This window comes from Arabidopsis lyrata (assembly GCF_000004255.2).
Source record: "Arabidopsis lyrata subsp. lyrata unplaced genomic scaffold ARALYscaffold_4, whole genome shotgun sequence".
Taxonomy (NCBI): Eukaryota; Viridiplantae; Streptophyta; class Magnoliopsida; order Brassicales; family Brassicaceae; genus Arabidopsis; species Arabidopsis lyrata.
This window is the reverse complement of record NW_003302552.1, coordinates 6808513-6834344: the sequence shown is the minus strand read 5'-3', so window position 1 is coordinate 6834344 and position 25832 is coordinate 6808513. Positions and strand designations below refer to the sequence as shown.

General features: G+C 43.5%; 2 protein-coding genes and 1 pseudogene across 2 annotated transcripts; 2 read left to right on the top strand and 1 right to left on the bottom strand.

The window, feature by feature from the left end:
- Positions 1 to 8507: 8507 nt before the first annotated feature.
- Positions 8508 to 11384, bottom strand: LOC110229532 (annotated as a pseudogene).
- Positions 11385 to 15445: 4061 nt separating this feature from the next.
- On the top strand, positions 15446 to 16602 carry LOC110229449. Its single transcript, XM_021029674.1, has 2 exons — positions 15446 to 15640; positions 15741 to 16602. The coding sequence occupies exons 1-2, from the start codon at positions 15609 to 15611 to the stop codon at positions 16420 to 16422; spliced, it is 714 nt and encodes a 237-aa protein (XP_020885333.1). The 5' UTR covers positions 15446 to 15608; the 3' UTR covers positions 16423 to 16602.
- Positions 16603 to 21709: 5107 nt separating this feature from the next.
- On the top strand, positions 21710 to 23106 carry LOC110229396. Its single transcript, XM_021029446.1, has 3 exons — positions 21710 to 22072; positions 22197 to 22463; positions 22540 to 23106. The coding sequence occupies exons 1-3, from the start codon at positions 21788 to 21790 to the stop codon at positions 22543 to 22545; spliced, it is 558 nt and encodes a 185-aa protein (XP_020885105.1). The 5' UTR covers positions 21710 to 21787; the 3' UTR covers positions 22546 to 23106.
- Positions 23107 to 25832: the final 2726 nt, after the last annotated feature.

Here is a 25832-nt window from a genome sequence, read left to right as displayed (position 1 = left end):
CGCTTTGTCTCAGATCACAACCCGAGGCTTGCGCCATCTTATAGGGATTCTAGTCCGGAGTATTGAGACGGTCAACCTTGTCGACCTTAGCCACTTAAGGAATCTCCTAGAGATCCGGCGCATACCAGGCCCTGTTGAGAGATTTTACATATCTCCGAGGCCAAATAGGAGGGTTATCGGTGGTTTCCCGAGCAAGGATGAGAAGTACACTGACCATTTCTTCTACGTAGCCTTGAATGAGTATAGTGTCCACGAGGACTTCTTAGGGAAAGTTGTTGGAAAGTGGAGAAAAATCGGTACTACGCCCGAAGCCGTATTTGCTGTTTTGTTTTGCTTTAAACTTTTCACTGAACGTTTTCTTGTGTTTGCAGATCCGAATCCGTCATTTCTCGAAGACGTTCCCGAAGGCTTTTTAGATCTGCACGACGAACTAATAGCTCGAAAGTGCGATTGGACGAAACACTTCTCCCAAGAAAGAATTGAGAGAGCCCTGCGTCTACTGCACGGAGCTCCTTGTCAATCCTCTTCCGAATTGTCCGATCATCGCCTAGATCATCTTATCGAGATGCAGGGCGCCGCGCAGTCTTTGAGAGCCAGGAAAGCTGCCGAAAAGAAGGCGGTTAAGGAAAGAGCTGTTTTGGAGGCAAATTTCTGTAACACCCGCGATCCTCAATAGGATCGCCGGGGAAGACTTGGTTCGAGGGAAGTGTGGAAACCTCGGGCTAAGTCTAAGGGAAGCGGATAGAATGGCTTCCGAAGTGCTTAACAAGGTGAAACGAGCTAGAAGTGATGAGCTAACCAGCTCGACTAGCTGGACCAGCTGATTGGTAGCTCACCTAAGCTGGACGGAGTGAAGGTCAGCTGGTCGAGTGACAGTCTAGCTAGGTCAGCTGGTCGGGTGGGAAGGTAGTAAGGCGGTTGGGTTGAACGGTTACTCAAACATGCATGAATGAGCGGTTTCAACGAATATATGCGAACAAGCGTTTCCACCGAACGGGCACCTTTGGGGAAAACGGTTTTATCCGTAAACACTATAAATAGAAGGCGATTCCTTCATTTTTGGGACACGCGCAAACACCTAAAATCTAGAGGAAACTCTAAGGCATTTGCCGAGAGGAATACGGTTAAAAGGAGAGTTTGCGGAGCCGAGCGTTCTATCGGCGATCGAGAGAGGCAACAAGGATCATTCACCGATCGAATCTGTGTAGTCAAGGTGGGTGTAAAGCCGTGGTAATGCCTCGGAGATTACGATCTCCGGACGTGCGGATGGTATAAGGGCTAGAATATTGTGGGTTGTTTGATTAGTTCGTTGATCGGCCTAGTCATTCATGAGCATATTCATATCGTGCATACTTTGCGAGGAGTAACGGTTTGGTTGAGACGGGGAGGCGGCTCGGCAAGGAATCGGCGGATCCGCGAGGATCTACCGGTTCTAGGCCGAACTGATGCGCTTACTTCCTCTCTCCGATCCGTTTTCCGGACCAAAGGATTATAAGAACGTATAGTGCATTGCATGGACTTGCATCCACTAAGTAAAAGACGAGTACTTATGTCTTGTTGGTTTCAGGGAAGGATGGTGATCGTGGGAAGGATATGGCTTAGGCGCGAGAGACTCATGGTCGGGAAGATGGGTGGTGGTGAATCGGGTAGAATAGGATCGATTATATGACTTGTAATAGCTTATATGCAAACTCATAAGTTGTATCGAATCCTTTACTTATCTAATAAAGTATCCGATCTTTTGTTTTACTCTAAGGTTGCATAATGACTCTAAATAATGAATCGCGGAATAATATGAAACGGATTGTCTTAAGGAATGAACCCTAAAATTTGGCTAAGGATCGGACCACTTAGTGATCCGTTCGGGAAGAACCTCTCCGGGCCTAGGGAGTCCGGGTTGGGGTCTTTCAATTTCAGACCTCCTACTCCTCCCGAGGCCAGCCTTGAGGTCGTCGTCGGTGCCGAGGCGACTGATGATGCTTGGGATATGACTTCAATCGTGCCCGAGGTGGCCGGGCATATCTCCCCTTCGACTGATGTCCCCGAGGTGGTAGGGGCTCTGGTTATTGCTGCTCCAGCCGCCGAGGCGAAATCCAAAACTAGGGGAAAAAGACCCCGAGGTGACGGCTCGGGAGTTTCCAGGAAGGAGAAGAGGAGTCGTAGTGAAACTCCAGTGTACAAGGACGAGATCGCGTCGGCGAATTTTGTCGCTTCTTGCTCGGGTCCACCATTGCCTGCTCCCGAGGCCTTGTTCGAGGCTCAAAACTACCGCGAAACCGTTGCGGGATTCCTGAAGGTATTGGTTCATTTCTGAGGCATCCTCGGTCTTTTAAAATTTAGAATTCTTGGTACTAACTTAAGTTTTTGCGTCCCAGGCTTTTCATTCGATGAACAGCATGGTTCGAGCCTACGACTCCTCGAACCAGAAATACGAGACTTCCCGAGCCGAGGCGGAGGTCAGGATTGCTGAGGCCGATGCCAGGATAGTCGAGGCGGATGCCAAGAGTGCCGAGGCTGAGGCCAAGATTGCCGAGGCGGCGGCCATGATTGCCGAGGCAGATGAGGCCAGGCGGAAAGCCGAAGCGTTGGCCAAAGCAGAGAAGGTCGAGCGATTAAAGACGGCCGAGGATGGTCTTCGCCTTCGTCGGAAGTTGGAGGCTGAAGTCGAACGCTTGAACCGACTATTCACCGAGGAGAAGTCTCTTTGGGAGAAGGAAGTAGGTCGGGAGAGGAAAGCGGCTAAGAAGGAGTTCGCCAAGAAGATTGAGGCGATAGAGGCGAAGATGGACCTGTACGGGAAGGCGTCCGAGCGCTACATGTTCTTGGTCCAGGCTAGGGCTAATGCCGAATTTATTGCCGATCTTGAAGGCGGCAAAAACGTCGAAGATGAGAAGGAGGAAGTGCTCCAGTGGAAAGCAGAGTACGGAGATGCCGAGGAAGAGTTCGTGCGGATTGGAACCGAGCTGCGAGAGGATCTGAGGCTTCCTCCGGCTTCTCCAGATTCTGTTGAAGATAATTTCGGAAACAGATCAATCGAGGGAGTTGCCGCGGGGATTGGCATTACGGATCAGGCGGGCACATTTCTGCAGCCTGTGGCAGCGCATGTCGAGGAGCGAGACGAATAAGTTTGAGGCGTTTCTTCTTTCTTTTGTTTCATGTTTCGAGTTTCTTTTGTAAAGACTTATGCCTGGATGGCTTTATCCACAGAATATATGTTCTTTCTCAAGTACTTGAATAGTCTTATTTATCTTGAAATATTTCTGAACTAAATTCGATACTAGTTCTAAGTAACTGGGTTTAATAATTGTTTATCGATAAATTAATCCTTTCCGAGTCGTTTTAACTTCTGAACCAAATTATACACCAATGTCAATGTAATTGGGTTTTGGTAAAAATGAGTTTCGGTTCAGAAGAAGTTAACTTTCGGAATAGCGAACCAGTGTTAAGATAACTGGGTTTTTGTAAGTGTGACGTGAAAAAGTTAAATTCTCCTGAACCATTTCAACTTCCGAACTGAAAGTAAAATGGATCGTTTACCAGTGTTAAGGTAACTGGGTTTTGGTCATATGGGACTAATCTTTATCGGTTGCGACCGGAGCTGATATAGTCGATGCCAGTGCTTAGAAGCGAACCGGGGTACTAGTGTTGAAGTTAACTGGGTTTTCTGAAGACAATTTATTTGGCAAGATATCTCCGACCGAATTGTCTTGAATGCTTATATAGCGCGCTGTAACCGAAGCGGTGAAATGAGCTCTCTGTTCGTGGGCGTGGCCATCGTCCGAACGAACTGTTGGCTTTGTGGGTCGATAAGGAGACCGTAAAGGTTCCCGAGATGAATTTCGGGATAGATGTCGAGGTGGATAAAAATGAAAATCCGAAGGGTAAAAACTTAGAAAATTTGAAAAATTTAGTGGGAGTATATGTATACGGACCCACTCCCCCCTTTTTTAATTAGGGGGGGTAGTTGAACTCGTCCGAGGACGAGCTGCCTATGTACCCTTTTCAGGGATCAAGCCACCCCGTAGTTCGAGTGGTTGCGTACCTTAGGTTTTTAGCGGTAATATTTCCTTAGATGCATTACGTTCCAGGATCTAGGTACTGCTTTGCCATTCATGTTGATGAGTTCGTAGACGCCGGGACAGATTTCCTTTGCGATCGTGTAAGGTCCCTCCCAATTCGCGCCGAGCTTACCTGCGTTCTGCTTGGCGGTATTCTGGAAAACTTTGCGCAGTACGAGATCTCCTTCGTGGAAACGGCGATGCTTAACGTGAGAATTGTAGTACCGAGCCGTTGCATTCTGATAGTTCTGCATATGGATCAAAGCCGAATCTCTTCTTTCGTCAATTAAGTCCAGCTCGTCCAGCATCATCTGAGTGTTGGAATTTTCCTGCTCGGGGAGAAAACGTCTTCTTAGTCCTGGGATCTTGGCTTCGGTGGGAATCACACACTCCGTGCCGTAGATAAGGGCGAAAGGCGTTTCTCCCGTGGCCCGCCGCGGCGTAGTTCTGTGCGACCATAGTACTCCTTCCAATTCGTCGGCCCAGCGGCCTTTCTTCGCGTCGAGGCGCTTTTTTATTCCGTCGAGAATCGTCTTATTTGCCGCTTCGGCTTGACCGTTTCCCTGAGGGTACCGAGGCGTAGACTTGCTGAGGCGAATTCCCCATTTCTCGCAGAATCCTTCGAACCGAGCCAAAATAAACTGCGATCCGTTATCTGTAACGATCTCGTAAGGTATCCCGTGGCGGCATATGATGTTCTTCCAGACGAAGCTCTCGACCTGCGCGTCTTTGATGCTGGCGTAAGAGTCCGCCTCGATCCATTTGGAGAAGTAGTCTGTCAGTACAAGGACGAGTTTCTTCTTCTTGGAGTTGTGTAGAGGTCCAATAATGTCCATGGACCATCGCATGAACGGATAAGGCGAAGTGATGGAAGAGAGGAGCTCGGCGGGTTGATGAATGGTGGGTGCGTGCCTCTGGCATTTGTCACACCGTTGAGAAAACTTCTCGCAGTCTTTGACCATTGTCGGCCAAAAATATCCGTGCCGTTTGATCTTTATAGCTAGGGCTCTCCCGCCAGAATGGTTTCCGCAAGATCCACCGTGTACTTCTTCCATGACTCTCCGAGCTTCATTTCCTTCGACACAGATAAGGAGGGGACCGGAAAATTGCCATTTAAAGAGTTCTCCGTCGATCAGAGTATACCGAGCCGCTTTTACCTTAAGCTTCCGAGCTGCCCATTTTTCAGTAGGAACTTCTCCATCGGCAATGTAGCTTTGGATGGCTCCGATCCATTTGGCGTCGCTTCCGTATTCGGGCTCGGTTGCGTCTGTAGTTTGCTGGTTTAGCAGTTCGATGTCCATTTCTTCCGGTTCTTCTGTCTCCCGAGCTGTTAGAACTTGATCCTTGCTATTATCTTCGATGCTCGGCTTTTCGATGAACTCGACCGGTATGATTCTCTTCAGATTCGGGTCGGAGGTTGAAGCTAGAGCCGCTAAGGCATCGGCCGATGTGTTTTCACCTCGTGGGATTCTGGTTAACTCGAACTCTCCGAACTGTTTCGCCAAGTCTTGCGTGAGAGCAAGATACGCTTCCATTCGTTCGTCGCGAGCCGCGTATTCTCCATTGAATTGATTTGGAGTTTCATTTGGAAAAATATTATATGTCGACATGGAGTTCCGTATGAAATAGTCACCGATAACAGGCCACAATTCATTTCACAAGAGTTTGATGCCTTTTGTGCGGACTGGGGAATCAAAGTCAGTTACTCGACTCCACGATATCCGCAAGGAAACGGTTAAGCTGAAGCCGCGAACAAGACGATATTGAGCAATCTCAAGAAACGTTTGAATCATCTAAAGGGAGGATGGTACGAAGAACTCCAACCCGTCCTATGGGCCTATCGTACAACCCCTAGGCGACCTACCGGAGAAACTCCATTCTCTTTGGTTTATGGCATGGAGGCAGTAGTACCAGCTGAACTCAACGTGCCCGGACTTCGCCGAACAGAAGCACCGTTAAATGAGGAAGAAAATTCAGCAATGCTTAATGATTCACTAGGTACCATAAATGAAAGGCGTGATCAAGCTTTGATTCGGATTCAAAACTACCAGCAGGCAGCAGCCCGATATGACAACTCTAAAGTCAAAAGTAGGCCGTTCTTCGTAGGAGATTATGTGTTAAGGCGCGTCTTTGACAATAAAAAAGAAGAAGGTGCCGGTAAACTTGGTATTAATTGGGAAGGACCTTACATTATTACCGAAGTGGTTCGGAACGGTGTCTACAGATTGAAAGACTTAGAAGACAGGCCAGTCAAGCGACCTTGGAATGTGATCAACCTAAAGAAGTTTTATATTTAAAAGCTGCATGCATTTTATATGTACATGAACTACGGTGTGGCTTGATCCCAAAATGGGTACGTAGGCAGTTCGGAAACGAGTTCAGCTATTAATAAAAATTTGTTTTATTACAGTATTAAAGGGAAAGGTTCGACTGTGCGAACAAATGAAGCAAATAAAAGTTTGGCTATGCGAACATACAATAAATTGGAAAAAGAGCGTTTATTCAAGCAAATAAGGCAAAATATCCCTCATCGTACACTTCGGATTATGGAGATCTTGTTGACGAACAGAACACTTCGACTCCTTGGCCAGCAAGGTCAAGGATTGACAACATGCAGTCTGGAATTCGAGCGAGGTCAGAGATTCCAAGTTCTATCCATTCTCCGGGGTTAGATTCAAGAATGTGGAGATCTCTTGATACCGTAGTAAGCCTGCGTTGCATCCGGTTAATTCTCTTCCGGAGTCTCCTCTTTTCCAATGTAAGCTTCCGATGTTGAAGCGTGAGTGCCTCTATGAATGCCATCGCTGTTCCTTGGTCTCTAATAGGGAGATCCCTGATCAAAGCACATGGAGCTCGGATCTGAGATCTGAAGAAGCCGCGAGGTGGAGGAGGTTGCCTGTTTGGCTCATTTGGAACATCTTCGTTTATCATTCCGATCCTGGAGAAGTCGGGCATAGATTCTGAACATCGAAGGTTAAACTCCATGCCTGTTAAAATGAAAAAGAACGGTGAGGAGAAAAGAGAAGTTGAGACTGTAATTTATAGGAATGTTATATTCCTAAGTCAGCTGCGGATTCTATCCTAGGAATGGAGTGATTCGCGGAGAGATTTATGCCCTCGAACAGATCCTGCATTAAAAGACGCATCTCCGAGAATATTTGAAAAGTAAGGAAAATTGCAAATGTTTCCATAAATAAAAAGGGGCCGAAGCCCGTTACGAGTTCAAAATAAGTGAAGAAGTTAGAGGACATTTATGGAAGAGGCTCAGGAACAGGCTCCTTCATCGCCGGTTTAGTCTTCGAAGTGGACGCCTTGTTCTTGGCATCCACTTCGGGATGATCTCGAACGCGTTTCCGACAGGTGCTGGCCTCCTCCTCGTCTTCTTCTTCGCTGTCAGATGGAACGGTATAGACCGGGGCATTCACGGGACCCGGGACTCCTTTAGCGCGGAGATACATCCGGAGCATCTTCGGTATCTCAGCGACAGAATCAAAGTTCCGCCATTCCCATTCAAAGGGATCACTTTCCAAAGCCCGTATCTTCCTCTCCACCCGAGCGATGCGAGCCTCGAGTGTTTGCCTTTTAAGGCCTAGCCGCTGCCTCTCTTCACACAAGCGACGGTGTTTGTCGGCAACCTAGCATAAAGATGAATGAATAAGATGAAACAGAAAGTTTTTAATCAAAGACGACAGATATTAACCTTGTCAATAAAGTCGCAAGCCTCTTTTTTCTCCTTTAAAGGAAAGTGAAAGACGGCGTAGGGAAGAGAACGCCGGCTGGTTCAAAGCCGTCGCCGGACAAGAAGAGTGGGCTGCCGTGATCAACGGGGGCTACTTTTTCGTTTTCCATTCTCGTAATATTTCTCAAGTAAGATTCTAAAAACGTATTTAAATAAAGCTTAGAGATAGGTAAGCCTTTATTTATAATGATGTAGGGTTTGTCTTAGAACCATAACTCCAATAATGGTAGTGTGCCCGAGTGGTTTAAACCATTTTTGGAAAATCGAGAAAAGGCAGTTTTTGCATTAAAGACGAGCCGTTTCCCCTACTTTTAAGAAATAAGAAGGGAAAAAGCAACCGTCGCATTAATTACAAAACTTTCTAAGGCCCAAGCCCAATAAATTTATCGAGTTGACTAAACCCGAAGTGGGGAACTCGCTTTAAGCCGAGCTCAGTTCTCGCATTCTTAAGAGAAAGGTCTAATCAGCCTAAAAAATCTCAAAAGCATAACCACAAGGCCACAAAAGGTTAAAAGCGGACTTTGCAAACCCGCATATAATTTTAACCAAACCCCCTTGGGGTCATAACCTAGAAAGGTTTAAAAGCCTCTTCAGGCAAATATCTTGTTCAAAAGAAATGATAAAGCCTCCTTAGGCCAAAAACAAGTTCGAAATTAAGTTTAAAGTGGACACAGCCACTACGGATCCCCAGTTTAAAGTGGACACAGCCACTACGGATCAACATCCACCTCGGACTCCGGCTCAGCTTTCAAAGTTTCACTCGCCTCCTTAACTGGTGCTTGATCAGATGAAGCTCCTGGACCACCCTCCACGATACAACCATCCTCCGGAGTGACCTCCGGCGCCACAGGAACTTCGGGCGGGATAACGTCTTCCGTCTCACTTGAGCCTAGAAAAAATAATTCCAGTCAATCAAAGGTACAAGGTAAGAAAAGGTAGTGAATATCAAGAGCCAAAAGTTACCCGCCCAGTCTAGACCCGATTCACTTATAGGAGGAGATTCTGTGAAGAATTCCTCAAAGTCCTGCGGGTTGAAAGTCAAAGCGGGAAGAGCTGCCAAACGACTCCGCTTTTCAGAAAGATTAGCCGACAGTTCGGCCCTCTCTTGCACCTCGGAGAAATCTGCATCATGGATTTGGTCCAACAGAATCAGGTTGCTCTCGTGCTCCTTGATGTCTGATTCCAGATCTGACCTAGCCTTCTCGGTTTGAATGAAGCGGATGGCCCCCTGGATCAACTCCATCCCGCGTCCCTTAACATCTTGTCTGGCTTTCGATGCCGACCTTGCCAACTCGGAATCACGCAACTTGGCTAGCGCCTTGTACTTCGCGTTAAGCTCGATAAGTTGGTTGTTCAGGGTATCGGCGGTTGATTCGGATTCATGAAGTGTACCCTGAACACTAGAAAGTTCATCCTGGAGTTTGTAATTCCGGTCGTACTGGTCTTGCAGCTCCCCCTTTATCTGCGCAAGCTCGGATGTTAAACTATCGACCTTGTCCTCCAGATCGTGCTTGGAGCCGGCAGGAGAACTGAGTTCAGCCTCAAGAGCAGAGAATTTCTTCTTCCACATGTCAATCTCCTTCTCCCGTCCAATGACCAACCCTTCGTAATGTTCAATCATGTCGTTAAGCTTGCTGTGAGCCTGGCATTATATATAAACCCGGGATGGTGAGTCAGTTTGCAGAATGGTAATACAATAAAAAAAAAACGGAACTAACCCGAGATGAGTGGTGAGCGTGAAGCAAATAGAGTTCGCAAATCGCAGGGCGCCACTTGTCGAAGTCTGGCAAGATCGAACCCGATCGGGTCTTGAAGCATCGGAAGACGCTGCCTTCTTTCTCCATAGCTGCGAAGAAGGAAGAGTTGTAAAAATTAGAATCTTAATAGAGACAAAAACGTTTAAGTATGTGTAAGTCACCAAACCTGAAAGCGATTTGACTTGAGGAACAAGAGCAGGCTTTAACCTCGAGGAAGCATCTCGAGATTCAGAATCCCCCTTTTTAGGAGATGCACTCCGAGCAGTCTTTTCGCTATCGGGCTGGGAAGAAGAAGACATATCAACAGGTCGGGGAGGACCCATTGGTTCAGTGGGAGGGGATGATCGAGGTGAACGGTCAGTCCGGGCCCTTGATTTCTCCCTTCGCGGAGAAGAGTCACTACGGGATGATTTGTCTCTCTTCCTGCGAACCAAGTTCTTAAGTGGTTAATTGCTGAAATCGTATCGGGGAGGACGAGGAGAATCACGACGAGGAGATCGCTCTCTCCGAGGAGAACGTTCGTCACGACGTTCGCGACGAGGTGTTAACCTATAAGCAGCAACGGATCTGGCTCCCTTGGAGCTGTTATCATCAACCAGCAGGGTTCTGCTGTAGTCTTTTTTGTCAATGGCGGCCGCAAGGAACGCCTTGTTTTCATCACAAGCCTCTGGTATCGGCTTGAAGAGTTTCTTACGCTGGGCAGTAAGGGCCCGAGCTGACATTCCCTGAGTTGAGGGAGGAGGCGGAAGACGATGAAGTAGATTGGGAGGACTCATCCTGAGTTTTCGGTTGGCCTCGACAAACCGATCGAGGGTGAAAGAGTTCCAAAGGGTTTCCCCTTCGAGGATTGTTTTGAAGAACTTGACAAATTCTTCAGTCGGGAGAGTTGAAGCGATGAGAGCTGCGAAGTGAAACAACGAATTTGATCAGTAAAAAAATAATAATAGCCAGGAAAGGAATATACGACCTAGTCTCTACCAGGCTTCGTAGACCACTTCGATGGGAGTACATCGGAAAGATTCCCAATCAAAGCAGGAGTTTTCTTAATCAGGAACCAAGGATGGTGCCAGTTTTCATCCTTGTTCGGGAGGTGCGAGATGACGTTTCTATTGGCATTTGGGTATGCCGAGAAGTATCCTGTTTTCTTTGACGAACTTCTCACACTTAGAAGTTCCTTAAGTTCGGGGACCCCGATAATGTAGTCCGCTTCCGCCGCAACGGTTATGATTCCGAGGATAGTTCGGAGGAGATTGGGGGTTAATTGAGCTAAAGCGATCTCAAGAGCCGCTAGGTATCGAACTAAGGCTTCGGGAAGGGGGAAAGTCAATCCGCAGCCCTTGAAGTAGATTTCATAGACACAAAAATAGCCATCACGGTGGTTTTCCGGGGACTCCGTAGGGTTGGCTATCTGCGCTTCCGCTATGATTCCGGGGGGGATCTGGCAAAGCCCCTTTAATCGCTCTAGCGATTGAAGGGTACAGGTGGATCTGTAGTGCGGACCAGCGATATCGTTAGGACGAGTGCATTCGTCATTACTAGAGCCACCTTCAAAGGATGGAGACTCGGGTCTTTCGGAGTCATAAATCATCGGAGAAGATGAGGAATTTAAAATCCGGCAAAGAAAGAGTCGGCGAAGAAAGAGAAGAGAGAAATTTCGGCTAAAAACGCAAAAGTAAAAGAAGTAATGATGAAAGAAGTTACCTCACGGAAGTTAAGTGATAATGGTGAAACCGCCTTGGGAATTGTGGGGGAAGTGGAAAGGTTTCCCGCTTTAATAGTAAATAATTAAGATACGGTCATAATGATGACAGATGTCACTCGAGTAGAAATGGCTAGTGCCGAAATTAAGGGAGTGATGAGATTTTCGGCGGGAAATCAGAAAGATTCTCGAGCGCAATCTTTGGTCATTTAAGCATTTAAAGTTCTCCGAATTGGAATGGCACTTCGAAGAACTTGGGGGGCTAATTGTTGGTGTCGGATCCCGCACCAGAAGTCCGGGACCAACCAAAGATTGCCACGTAGACAAGATGAAGACCCATAAAGGATAAAGCCCGTCAGATCAGTGAGCCAAAGGAACAGTCGAAGTGGGTATCGCCACAAGTAGAATCCGAAGTGACTGCATTTCGGCATGAGTCTGGCATCGAAGTCACGGTTGAGTCGGTTTAAGGACATTTGGGCCAAAAGGCGGGGCCCATGAAGATCAGAGTCAACTCAAATTCAAACGTTGAAGCATTAAAGCCAAAGATCAAAACGGACACATTTAAGAGAGAATAATTATACTTAATTAGCCATTTTAATGTCGTTTTCTTAGGTATAACTACAAAGGCCAATGGCCATGTAAGGGGGGATCTTCCTCTCAAGAAAGAAATACTATAGCAATTTTCGTAGCAATTCATAAGTTTTTACATATTCATTTTTGTCCCTCAAGAGTAATCTTTCCTACTTAATAAAAATACTTAAGTGTGTGAATCCGACATCCACAGTCGGGTGGAAAGGTAGTAAGGCGGTTGGGTTGACGGTTACATTCGCTGGCCGAACAGACACGGGTGAACGGTTTGGTCGAACACGTGTGAATGAGCCGTTTCGGCGAACACGTGTGAATGAGCGGTTTCGGCGAAAACATGCGAACAAGCGTTTTTCACCGAATGGACACCATTGGGGGTAAAACGGTTTTATCCGGAAAAACTATAAATAGAAGGCGTTTCCTTCATTTCTCGACACGCATAAACACCTAAAAATCCATAGAAACTCTAAGCCATTTACCGAGATAAATACAGTTAGAAGGAGAGTTTGCGGAGCCGAGCTTTCTATCGGCGATCAAGAGAGGCAACACGGTTCTTTGACCGAACGTATCCGTGTAGTCAAGGTGGGTGTAAGCCGTGGTAAGGTATCGGAGATTCCGATCTCCGGATGTGCGGATGGTCTAAGGGCTAGTGATACAATAAGACTCAGTGGTGAGACTCGTATGCGGATAGATATGGCGGCTTCACATGCTGGAGATGGCTTCTCTCTTCTGAAGGAAAGATGGTCGAAGGTGGAAATCTGACACGATGGCGGTCGCTTCTCTCGTGTGGGATCAAATGAGGGAAAATGATGGCGGGGCGAAGTGCACCACAGATGTTGGGGTCGGATCCCACACACTTTCGGTAGGATCCATTTGGATCTGTCCACGTCATTATTACATAATAATCCTCTTGGATTTCTAGGTATTTCATTAGGAGAATCGAGCTCGACCAGCCGGAAGTTTGATTCAGTTTATTAAAGAGCTCGATCTTTACCAGTACGGAGTTCGCTCTTATTCAGCATACAGCTCGCACAGAGAAAGGCCGAAGCGAGGAGAATATTGTTCGAGGTTCGCGGCAGCGTCAAGACGCAGGAGTTCGGAGTCAACAAGAAAGAGTTCGGGAGATCCATGCGAGGCCTAAGATAGTTCAAATTCAAGCCATTTCGGTCAAATTGTAACCTACATGATTAATGCGGGTCAATGCGATTATGAGCAGTAAATGACCGCATTGATCATGTTTTCTCTATAAAAACAACCTCAAACGCATGTGTTTGGGGGGGACAATCTTTTTACCTATTACAATCAAGCAATACAACATACTTTCTCTCTTACAATTTCGCAAAGCTCTTTACTATTTTGTTCTTATCAACTTCTTTCGCTTTATTTAGTTTCTTGGTTACTTTCCTGTTCAAATTCTTATTTTCATCCTTTGATTTTAGAGTTTTTTCTCCGCAAAAATACTTAAAGACAATCGAGTGTGAATCCTACATCCACATTTTGGCGCCGCCTGTGGAGACTTACCGCAAAACTTTTTAAATCTCAAAATCTCTCTTTCTCAAACCAAGAAATTATGGCTGATCAGCAAGCTTTAAGCAATGCAATTGCCTTCGAACAAAGCTGTATTCTCCACTAGCTCAGCCTCTAAGCGAGAAGCATTAGACCTCGCAGAATCTCTTTCAGCATTCGCAATTCTGATGCGTTGCTCGTTAGCTGCTAGAGTATCCACCGTGGCTGACAGGGCTGCTTCTAACGAACCATCATCAACCAAGAGGGTCTTCCTGTGGAAGTTACCAACCCTGGAGATTGTAGATATCCGTTTCTTTCTCCCGATTTCGGATAGCTGATCCTTAAGAGCCTTGATTTCAGCCTGCATCTTTCTTTTGTCTCGGGCATTCAGGCTCGAGACGTCTTTCTCCTCGGGAGGAGGATCGAGTGGGAGAGTCTGACCGTCTTTAATGGCGAGCCCCGCTTTATGAATGCGTTGAAGGGTGAAGGAATTCCAATTTGTTTCACACTCGGAAACGATTCGAAAGAAGGACAAGAAGTCATCGGTTGGGCGGGGGATCGTCTGGTTCCCTGAAACAAAGAATTGGGTTAAGAATTCCATCTCTTTTGCTTAATTCAGTAGAAAGTAGTAAAGGTTGGATTTTTAACCAAGTTTAGCCGACCAATTGGCGAGAAGAAGACCGGAAAGACCTTGAACGGAATGGGGATTGACTCGGAAAAAGAACCAGTATTTCCGCCAAGGCCCATCATTCGAGGGCATTCCATCGATCATGTTACGTTCAAGGATAGGGTTTATAGAAAAAATACCCGCTGCTGCGGATTCACGGGCTCGAAATAGCCCTAAGAGTTCGCTGGTGGAGAGGGAAAACCCTGCTTCTGCCGAAACGGTCAGGGTACTCAGAACGTATCGAAGGAAGTTGGGAGCCATTTGGGGAAAGGCAATCCCTAGGTCACTACAAGAAATTCGGTCATTGGTAGCATATCATTGTAGCACTAATTCACTAACTGCTACTAAAAGTTACAAAATCGGATGGCAACTATATTGTAGCATTAATTTAGTGCTGGAATAGAATTTCACTAAGCGGGAACCCAAAAATCACTACTGTAGCAAAGAAAATCATTTTGGAGGCAAAACACTTAGCCAAAACTTTGTTTTTTCCGCGACTCTACACTTAGCCAAACACTCTCACACACTTAGCCAAACACTCTCACACACTTAGGTCATTTTCTCTAAAAATCGAAACCTGTCCGGTCATTCCGCCACCTCTGTCTTCTCGATTCCCTCGATTTTCCGGCGACCAGGAAACCCAATTCCGGTCATTCCGCCACCTCTGTCTTCTCGATTCCCTCGATCTCCAGTCGATTCCCTCGATTTCTCTCTGGTTTCGAAAAGGAAAATCAACCCTTTAGCTGGTGCATGTCTTCTCCGTCACTGAGTTGTTGTCGTCTCCGTCGCTGTGTTGGTGTCGTCTCCGGAGATCTGCAAAATCGAAGAAGAAACCCACGACAGGTAGGCAACTCAGATCTGTAGTAATGAACTGTAGATATAATCTTCGATTTCTCAATGTGTTAATTCGATTTCTCTAATTACTTTCTATTTACTCTCATTGTAGCTCTAGAGAAATCTTCGAGGACCTAACACGAATATAAGCTTCAGGTTATGGCTCTTTTATTTGTTTGAAATCTGGTTTTGATTTTTGTTTATTTCTGCAATTGAAATCGAGATATACATTCAGAAGACAATCTTTAGGTTAGGGTTCTTAGCTTCTGTTATTAGTTTGCAGGTTGGATCTTTTGACGACTAAAACTCACAAAACCAATCTTCAGAAGCTTAAAGCAGTTTGTCTTGTTTACAGGTTCCATTGTTTTTGACTTTTAAATTCTTGTTTGGTTTAATACTTGACTGTTTAATCTTGTTAATGTGAATGTCAATGTGTGTTTGGTGTTTGAGTTAGTCTTATGGGTTTGTTATGTTTTGCTTATGGTACAGTCTGTTTGGTGTTTGATCAGTTTATCTTTTCTTATGTTTTGCTTATGGGTAAGAACATATAACGGTATTGTTTGTAGGTTCCAATGTTTTTGACTTTGAATTTCTTGTTTGGTTTAATACTTGTCTCTTTAATCTTGTTAATGTGAATGTCAATGAAAACGATTTGGTGTTTGAGTTATTATTATAGGTTTGTTATGTTTTGCTTATGGTGTCTGTTTGGTCTTTGAGTTATTCTTATGAGTTTTTATGTTTTGCTTATGGGTAAGAACATATAATGGTCGAAAAGTCATGGGTTCATCTGAACAGGTATGTAAAAACAATATATATATATACTTAAGGGTTTAATGGGAGATTAAGAGAGTTAAGGTTTCTTATTGTTTTTTGGTCTCATCTTAATTTACTTAAGAGCTGAACCGGATTATGAGAGAGGTGCTTGGGATTTTGTGAGGTCTGTGGCTGCAGCTTTAGGAGAAATGGAGATGATTATTTGCCCCTGCATTGACTGTCGCAACGTAGATCGTCACTCAGCCGGTATTGTCGTTGATCATCTTGTAACAAGAGGAATGGATTTGAGTTACAAGATGAGAGAGGATTGGTATCATCATGGAGAAGTGCAATCAGGGACTGAGAGTAGAAGCAATGCAAGTCAGTGGAACCAAGAGATTTTGGGGTTATACCAAGCTGCTGAGTTTAGAGATGAAGAGTTGGTTAGGCAGGCAGATTTATGTGAGGGTGCTGAGGCTGAGGATAAGCTAGAAGATGAGTTTCTTGCAAAGCTAGCCGATGCAGAAACGCCCCTATACCCAAGTTGTGCAAACCACAGCAAGCTATCGGCGATAGTTGAACTCTTTAGGATAAAGACAGAGAGTGGTTGGTCTGACAGAAGTTTTGATCTTCTGCTTCAGACTTTGCCACGGATGCTACCCAAGGACAATGTAATGCACACCTCGTTGTACGAGGTGAAGAGGTTTCTTAGATCTTTTGATATGGGTTACGAGAAGATACACGCTTGTGTGAACGACTGTTGTTTATTCAGGAAGCAGTTTGAGAAGCTCAACAATTGTCCGAAATGCGACGCTTCACGTTAGAAGATTAACACCCGCACTGGCGAGGTGAAGAAAGGTATTCCACAGAAAGTACTTAGGTATTTTCCGATAATTCCACGTCTCAAGAGGATGTTCAGGTCTGAAGACATGGCGAAAGACTTAAGGTGGCATTTTAGTAATAAGAGCACTGACGGGAAAATTCGTCATCCGGTGGATTCTGTGACGTGGGATCAAATGAATGACATGTACCCATCATTTGCCTCTGAAGAAAGGAACATTAGGCTTGGACTCTCGACAGATGGGTTTAATCCGTTTAACATGAAGAATGTTAACTATAGTGCTTGGCCTGTTTTGTTAGTCAATTACAACATGTCACCTGACAAGTGTATGAAAGAGGAGAACATCATGTTGTCATTACTGATTCCTGGTCCAACACAACCTGGAAACAATATAGATGTGTACCTAGAACCCCTTATAGAGGATCTAAATCATCTGTGGGAGAAGGGAGAGTCAACGTATGACGCATTCAGTCACACTACTTTCACGTTAAGGGCGATGCTTCTCTGGACCATACAAGATTTTCCGGCATATGGAAATCTTGCGGGCTGTAAAGTCAAGGGAAAAATGGCATGTCCTGTGTGTGGAAAACACACAGACAGTATGTGGCTGACTAATTGCAGAAAGCACGTATATATGTGCCATCGGAAGGGTTTGCCACCAACACATGTTTATCGAAGAAAGAAAGTATGGTTCGATGGTAAAGCTGAGCATGGGAGAAGAGGTCGGATTCTGAGTGGTCATAACATATACCAACTACTGAAAAATTACAAGAATGATTTTGGGAATGTGAGAGTAACTGGAAGGAAGAGGAATATGAAAGAAAGTGTTGGTTCAGGCTCAGATTCTAATGATGAAACCAGTGAATCAGAGGAAGAGGATGAACCAGTAGATGAGGATGAGTTATCTAGATGGAAGAAACGGTCAATCCTTTTCAAATTGCCTTATTGGAAGGTATGTTCCTAATGTTTTTTTGTTTTTTTTTTCTATATATCATTTCTGAATTGATCTATTTGAACTGTCTTTAACATATAGTATTCTTTTCTGTCTTTTTGTTTGGGCCTAGGAACTGCCGGTTAGACATAATTTAGACGTTATGCACGTGGAGAGAAATGTCGTTGCTAGCATTGTCTCAACACTATTGCATTGCGGTAAATCAAAGGATGGGCTTAATGCTAGAAAAGATCTGCAACTGCTTGGTATTAGGAAGGATTTACATCCCCAACCCCGTGGAAAAAGAATGTACCTGCCTGCAGCTCCTTGGTCTTTATCCAAGAAAGAGAAGAAACTATTTTGTAAGCGCCTTTTTGATTTCAGAGGTCCGGATGGATATTGCTCAAATATCTCCAGGTGCGTGAAAATAGAAGATTCTACGGTCAAAGGACTTAAATCTCATGACTATCATGTGTTGATGCAACAGTTACTTCCGGTTGCGATTAGAGGTACAAATTGATAACTTCTAACTTTATTTCTTATACAATTACCTTTTCTGGCTTTTAATCTTCAATGCTATTTATTTTCAGGTTTGTTACCTAAAGGTGTTAGGATAGCTATTGGACGCTTATCCGCATTTTTCAACCACCTATGTCAGCGAGTTATCGACAGAGAGACAATTTCAGTAATGGAAACTGAAATTGTTGAAACTCTCTGCATGTTTGAGAGGTTCTTTCCTCCAAGTTTCTTCGATATAATGGTGCATTTGACGGTACATCTAGGCAGGGAAGCTCGGTTATGTGGACCAGTCCATTTTCGTTGGATTTACCCATTTGAGAGGTACAAATGGATAACTTCTAACTTTATTTCTTATACAATTAGCTTTTCTGGCTTTTAATCTTCAATGTGCTTTATCTGCAGGTACATGAAAGTTCTTAAGGACTTTGTAAGAAACACTGCAAGACCTGAGGGTTGTATTGCTGTATCGTATCTCGCTGAGGAATGCATGAGGTTCTGCCGTGAGTTCTTGAAAAATACAACTAGTGTTGAGGAAAAATCTGACAGAAATGATGAGTATGAGAGCAGCTCTATACTAGAGGGTCGTCCGATATCCGCAGCCACATCATGTACTCTTACTGAGAAAGAGAAGAACATAGCCCACCTTGCTGTGATTCATAATATGGCTCTAGTGGATCCTTATGTGGAGTAAGTACTCTTAACAGTCTCTTCTCAATTTTTGTTATATCTACCAGTCATTTCTAATAGATACATCAGCCTGTTAATATTGGGTTTTTATTTCGATTTAAGCATGCACCTTCAACAACTACAAGATTCTAATGAAAGATGTAGACGTGATGCGACAATATTATGGAGTACGCATACTCAGAAATTTGCGTCTTGCTTAAAAGAACAGGCAAGTTCATACTTGAGTCACCCTTATTTATTTTTTGGTGTAGCTATACTTGTCTTCAATATACACTGACACTTTAAAATTTTTTGAAATAGATACCTCTCAGTTCAGAACAACATGAAGATACGCTTAAATGGTTGGCTTACGGTCCTCGTAATTGCACAAGGTCTTACACGGGTTACATTGTCAACGGGCAACGGTTTCACACTACTTCAGTTGATAGACAAACTCAGAACAGTGGGGTCTTATATGAGGCCACAGCAATGTGTAGAGCCAGTGCGAAAGTCACTTCTCAGATGGTTGACTTTGTATCCTACTATGGCAGAGTGGTAGAGATTATACTTCTTGATTACAACATTTTCTACATTCCTCTATTCCGGTGTCAATGGGCAAACATAGGTAATGGAGTCAAGAAAGAAGATGGCTTCACGCTAGTCAACCTTAACCAAAGTCAAGTTTCATTTGCAAGAGATCCCTACATATTAGCTTCTCAAGCAAAGCAAGTGTTCTATTCAAGGGTAGATGAGTCATCTAGTTGGTATGTAGCTATGAGAGGTCCTACAAGAAGATACAGTGAAGAAGAATCTGAAGATGGAAATTCAGATGTGGGGCCATTGCCAGCAGTAGTGGACATGGAAGCTGATGACTTGGTTGATGAAGCTAGAAATGCCCGTCATGATTGTGAAGGAATTTATGTTTGAAAGAATAGTGTTTCGTTTTTTTTTGTGGATCTATGATGGCCAGGAATTCGTTTTTAATTAAATTGGATCATTATTGCTTTTGATTTGAGTGTTATACATCTTGGTTTCTTTGTGTGTGTCTGTTTTTTCACTGGTGTTTCATCTATGAACTGTATTCTAACATTTGTCTCTTTTGTTTCAGGTGAACTAAGATGGGCAATCGTAACAACAAGCGGGTAACCAAAAAGACAAGGGACTTGGAAGAGGTGTTAGAAGAGAACATTGCTCAAGGACATGCGGCAGATATAGAGACTGAAGAAGCTGGTCATGATTTACTTAATGGAGCTGGTAATGATGTAGTTAATGAAGTTGGTAATGATGTAGGTACTGGAGCTGCAGGTAGCCTGAATGAAGAAGATGAGTTAGAAGAGAACTCTGAAGAACAGGCGGCAGATGAGGAGAATGAAGAATTTGGTAATGATGTAGTTAATGGAGATGATGAGCAAACACAGAATGTGCCTGAAGAACAGGCGGCAGATGATGATATAGTTGCTGAACCAAAGCGTAAAAAGCAACGAGGACCAACGAAGATGAAACACATTGCCAAGGATCCAAATGAAAAGCAACATGTTGACTTCACTGATATGGGAGAACATTGTGGCCCAGGGTCAGTGCTGTTATCATCATACTTGGGTCCGTTAGTACGGGAACATGTTCCTGTCATAATCGACACTTGGAAAAAAGTTGGTGAAGATATCAAAACTGTTCTGTGGAAATCTATTGAGGTAAGCTATAATTAAATTATCCACATTTTAAGTTTAACTTGCCTCACATTAGTAAATTGTTTTTTCTTTTCCTGGTGCATTTGAATGAAGGCAAGGTTTGACATTGACGAAGACTATAAGAAGAATGCTGTGTTTAAGCAGATGGGATGTCTCTGGAGAGCCTCCAAATCACGTCTGGTGAGCAAGGTTAAGAAAGCTAGAACCATGAAAGATAGGATGAGTCTGCGACCGAATAATGTACCTCCAACAGCATGGCGTCTCTTTGTCAAAGCCAAGACTAGTAACGCCTTCAAGGTATTCACTTAGTTGTCTTTGTTTATTGGCCTGTAGAATACTCACCTTTTTTTTCATTCTAATTCAGGTTGTAAGTGATTCATTTAAGGCAAGAAGGAAGAAGCAGATACCTCACACTTGTGGGCGTAAAGGAATGGTCAGATTGAGAGAAGAATTGGTAAAGAGTAGCTCAGAACCATCTAAGATCACAAGGCTAAAAGTTTGGGTCAAGTCGCGTACTAGGAAGGATGGTACGCCTATAAATATTAATGCTGCTGAAAAGATTGTAAGTATTGACTTTACCTATCAGTATGATTTTAGAAATTGGATATCCTGCTTGGTCCACCTTATGATCTGTAATTGTGTTTGCAGCAAAAGGCAAAAGAGATAGACACTGAAAGTCTTAATGATTCAACGACAACGAATCCAAAGGAAGATATGCTTACACAGATTTTGGGACCTGATAATCCTGGAAGATTGAGAGCAATGGGTAGAGGTATGAGCTTGACAAAATTGGCTTGTTTCCAAGTCAAGAGCAAATGTATGGCTGCAATGGAAGAAAAGCAGATTCGTTTGCAGAAAAAGGTTCATGAGTTAGAGCAGATCTTATTACAGAGACAAGGGTCTGACATCGGTGAAAACTCGATTCATAGAGTATGTACCAGCTATTTATATATTGCCTTTGTTTATATTTATGAGTTGATTTCTCATTGTTTGTTTTTCATGTAGAGTGTAAACACCAAATCACTTCCCAAGTGTTATTTGGTTGACTGGTCCTGTCCTGATGAGAATGTCGCTGAGGGACGTGTTGTTTCTTATGATGAGGATGAGTTGGTGAATGGAATTCCTTTAGGGCCTAACTTTGTCAAGGTTTTAGTTGAATTAGTTACTAAACCAGAAGCATTTCTCTGGAGACCTGCACCTGACATGTTTACTCTTGAGGATGTACTTGGCGAAATGGTTGCATGGGATGCTGATTACTGTATTGTTCCAACTGATGGTAGTATACCAGAAGACATAGCACCTAAGGTTAAGTTTCTTAACTTTTGTTATTTGTAGATGCTCTTTATCTATATCTGAGTCTTTGATAATTATTTTTTCTTTTCATTGTTTGGTACATTTGAATTTCGCAGAGCCCTGGCACAAGTATAAGGAACAAATGCAAACTCATGGATTATAGTACAAATGATCAAGTGATCGCTGAAGGTCGATTTCAGACTCGAGAACCTAAAGCGTTGGTAAATGGACTTCCTCTTGGTCCAAATGCAATGAAGGTATATGTGGATGTGGTAGTAAACCCTAAGGCATATCTATGGAGGCCTACAGTTAACATGAGAAATGTGGAGGATTCTTTGAACTGTTTTGTAGCATGGCCTGCAAATAGAGTTGTGATGGAGACAACTCCAGAATCTCCTCCTCTTCAACCATCTACATCTAAAGCATCAAGTACAGGTTATCAGAATGAGAAGTCTCCAGTAACTCCAAAAGCTCCTGTAAAGAAACCAGCAACAACTTTGAAAGCGGCGCGCGCATCTCCTCGTCGTAAATTGCAGGTACTTTCTTTTAAATTTACTGTGTTACATGATTGATGGTTGGGCTGTTGACTTTGATAAACATGATTGATTGTGGTTTGTTGTTTTAATTGTTTGTCTGGTTGTTTGTTGGTTGTCTTTGTAGCCTGTTGCATTCAAGGAAAATCAAAAATGTAAGTTGATAGATCTGATCAGAAAGAACCACGTCGTTGCTGAAGGACGTTGGTCATCCAATAATCCTGCCAGTGTTGTCCACTTTGTACCTTTGGGCCCTAAAGCATGTCGAGTCTGGGTGGATGTTGTCAAGGATAAAGATGCTGCAGTTTGGAGACGATCTTCTGAGATCGAGTGTATGGAAGATGCATTTGGAACCTCTATTGCATGGCCAGAAGATAAAGTGGAACCATTAATGGTGAGATTTGTAATCATTAATTTGCTGTGATTCATTTTACCTATGTCATACTAATCTAAGATATTTTTGTTTTCAGGAGTGAACTCAATTGCTTAATCTGAACTGATGATGGAATGAAATATGTTTTCTGCTTTTAATTAAGTTTAGCTATGTTTGAGAACTTGATAAAGACTTTCTGTTTTGTTTATGAACTGGTTTGATGTATGTTTACATGTTCTCTTTTAGAGTTCATGATGTATGTGTACACTTTGTATGCTTTGGATCTTAAATGAAAAAGCATTGCTGTTTTATGATTTTTTGTTTCACAATAGGTTTTTATAAATCCCAGAATTGATCGAATAGGTGCACAATTTTGGCAGCCAAATAACTGTATTCAACAACATTGTAATCGTGTCATAATAAAATATTCTATGGCACTAATAAAAAGCCATGACATATTATAGAGTGGCACGAAACAAGTGCTAGAATAACTTATACAATAGCATATGATACTTGCTATAATAGGTTCATTTTCCATAGCATTCAAAAAAATGCTATCATATGGGGTGAGGCTATTATAGCTCCTTCTGTCATAGCGTTCATGAAAACGCTACAAAATCGATATAGTAGCGTTTTTAGTGTACTATCAATGACCGAATTTCTTGTAGTGGGTGGAGGAGGTATAAAAGAAGAAATTCCGGAACGGGAAAAAACAAACCACAACCTTTGAAATAGACTTCGTACGCACAACAGTAACCCTCTCGCACCACTTCTGGAGACTCGTTGGGTCTAGGAAGAGAGAATTCAATTTCTTGGGGGATGTTACAAAGGCGGCGAAGAGCGCCAAGGGAAGCAGAGATCGACTGAGACCTGAAGTGCGGACCAAATTTGTCTCCCCTTTGGGTGAAGACTTCATCCCCTCTGGGAACAGGGATTCCTTGACTGTCATCTTCGTTTTCCGAAACATAGACGGCTGGGGAAGACATCTTTAACTAAGAGGTTTCTCTTTTTCTGGTTTGGTAAAAGCTTTTGGGGTAAATATACGCTGCTGTAAAAGCCGTCGTTCCATTTAACCTTATTTAGCGAAAAACCGCCTCGAGAATATTGGGAAGTGGGACAGTTTTTCCCGTGGTATTAATATAAAATTAGGAAATTAATGATCACGATTGTCAGGGAAATCAAATCATCTGATTATCCGAGATCGGCGTAATAGCGTAAAACATGGAGAAATTCCAGAGTGTTAAAGATCTCGAGTCATTAATTACTATCTACTTAAGTCTTCCAAGCCAAGCACTCAGCTCGCAAGACTTGGGGGGCTAAATGTTGGGGTTGGATCCCACACACTTTCGGTAGGATCCATTTGGATCTGTCCACGTCATTATTACATAATAATCCTCTTGGATTTCTAGGTATTTCATTAGGAGAATCGAGCTCGACCAGCCGGAAGTTCGATTCAGTTTATTAAAGAGCTCGATCTTTACCAGTACGGAGTTCGCTCTTATTCAGCATACAGCTCGCACAGAGAAAGGCCGAAGCGAGGAGAATATTGTTCGAGGTTCGCGGCAGCGTCAAGACGCAGGAGTTCGGAGTCAACAAGAAAGAGTTCGGAAGATCCATGCGAGGCCTAAGATAGTTCAAATTCAAGCCGTTTCGGTCAAATTGTAACCTACATGATTAATGCGGGTCAATGCGATTATGAGCAGTAAATGACCGCATTGATCATGTTTTCTCTATAAAAACAACCTCAAACGCATGTGTTTGGGGGGGACAATCTTTTTACCTCTTATAATCAAGCAATACAACATACTTTCTCTCTTACAATTTCGCAAAGCTCTTTACTATTTTGTTCTTATCAACTTCTTTCGCTTTATTTAGTTTCTTGGTTACTTTCCTGTTCATATTCTTATTTTCATCCTTTGATTTTAGAGTTTTTTCTCCGCAAAAATACTTAAAGACAATCGAGTGTGAATCCTACATCCACAACAGAGTTGTGATAAGACTCTGATACAGCGCAAGCTCTAAGTCTTGATGACTCGCTCAACAAGACATAAGAACAAACATTTACTAAGTAAAGGAATCCACCTAATTTAGATAAACATAGACAAAGCCTTATGATATAGATTTTTAGATCAATTAAACCTAAAGCACTATCATGTCGTTGTAGTACTATAGGGTGTCAATCCAATCTAGTGTGATGCAAACAGATGAGATGTGATCAGAATTTGCTAAGTCAAGCCAAGCAGAGAGTTGTTGTTTTCTAATAATCCTAATGCGAAATAACAGATATGAAATGAAACTGAAATGTAAACTAGCAATAGCAGGCAGTTGAATAACAAAGTAGGTAAGATAGCAGGCAATCAAATGGATGAGAGATTCCTAAGGACAGGGTAATCGAATAGCGTGGTCTCCTTAATCTATTTAGACGGTTGACAAAACTTCACAGAAGCTATCCCTTGACAACAAGTTCAAAAGCAAATCAATTCACCACCGTGATAGAAATTCTCAAGCAGAGCTAGACACAGACCTAATCACCATTAGCGATCTCTAACTAAGCAAGCAATACCGAATCAACTTGTTAAAGCCAATACCCACTCTAAACGGCCAATACCTTGGGATAGAGACGAGTATCTCTGGAATTAGTGGATCAGACATTCCATCAAACACCTTTTGGGTGCGGGAATGTCTGGATTCATTTTCCAGTTGATCAGAAAGGAACAAGCAATAAGCGCAACTAATCCAGAAGGGATTCAAACAATCTAAACTCAACCATCTAAATCGACTAAGACAACCACGACTACTCTATCCCATCCTCAGAAATACAATTCACTACTCAGACATAATAAAAAACAATAGCAATGAAACGATTGAAAACATGATAACAAGAAATGATAAAGACTGAAACAAAAACTGAATTATAAAATACTTGAAAGCAAATACAAAGTCGCAGGAAGAACACACTGCGGCTACCAAAACGAGTCTAGGTAAAAACTGAAAATAAAGACTGGATGCCCTAGGGAAAACTCTTAGAGGCTGCTTATATAAGCGAAAAAAGTCAAATAAGGAAAGTTCGAGATAGTGGTCTTCACATCGAGACCCTGCGATCGAGCATCTGATGGGCTGAAATGGGCCTCCCTGTGATCGAGTGAAACTGATCAAACTGGGCTTCGGGAACTCTGTCTTGCGATCGAGTGGTCTGTAGTGAAGACGAGATGGAATGGTCCAGCGACCTTGCGATCGAGTGGTGCGATCGAGTAGATGACGTGAGGTGGTGATCGAGTGGTGTAGAGTGGGTGATCCCTCCGGGCTTGCGATCGAGTGAAACTAAGCTGCTGGCTTCTCCGGGGTTGTGATCGAGTGATATGTCCTTCATGACAGCTTCTGCTCGATCTT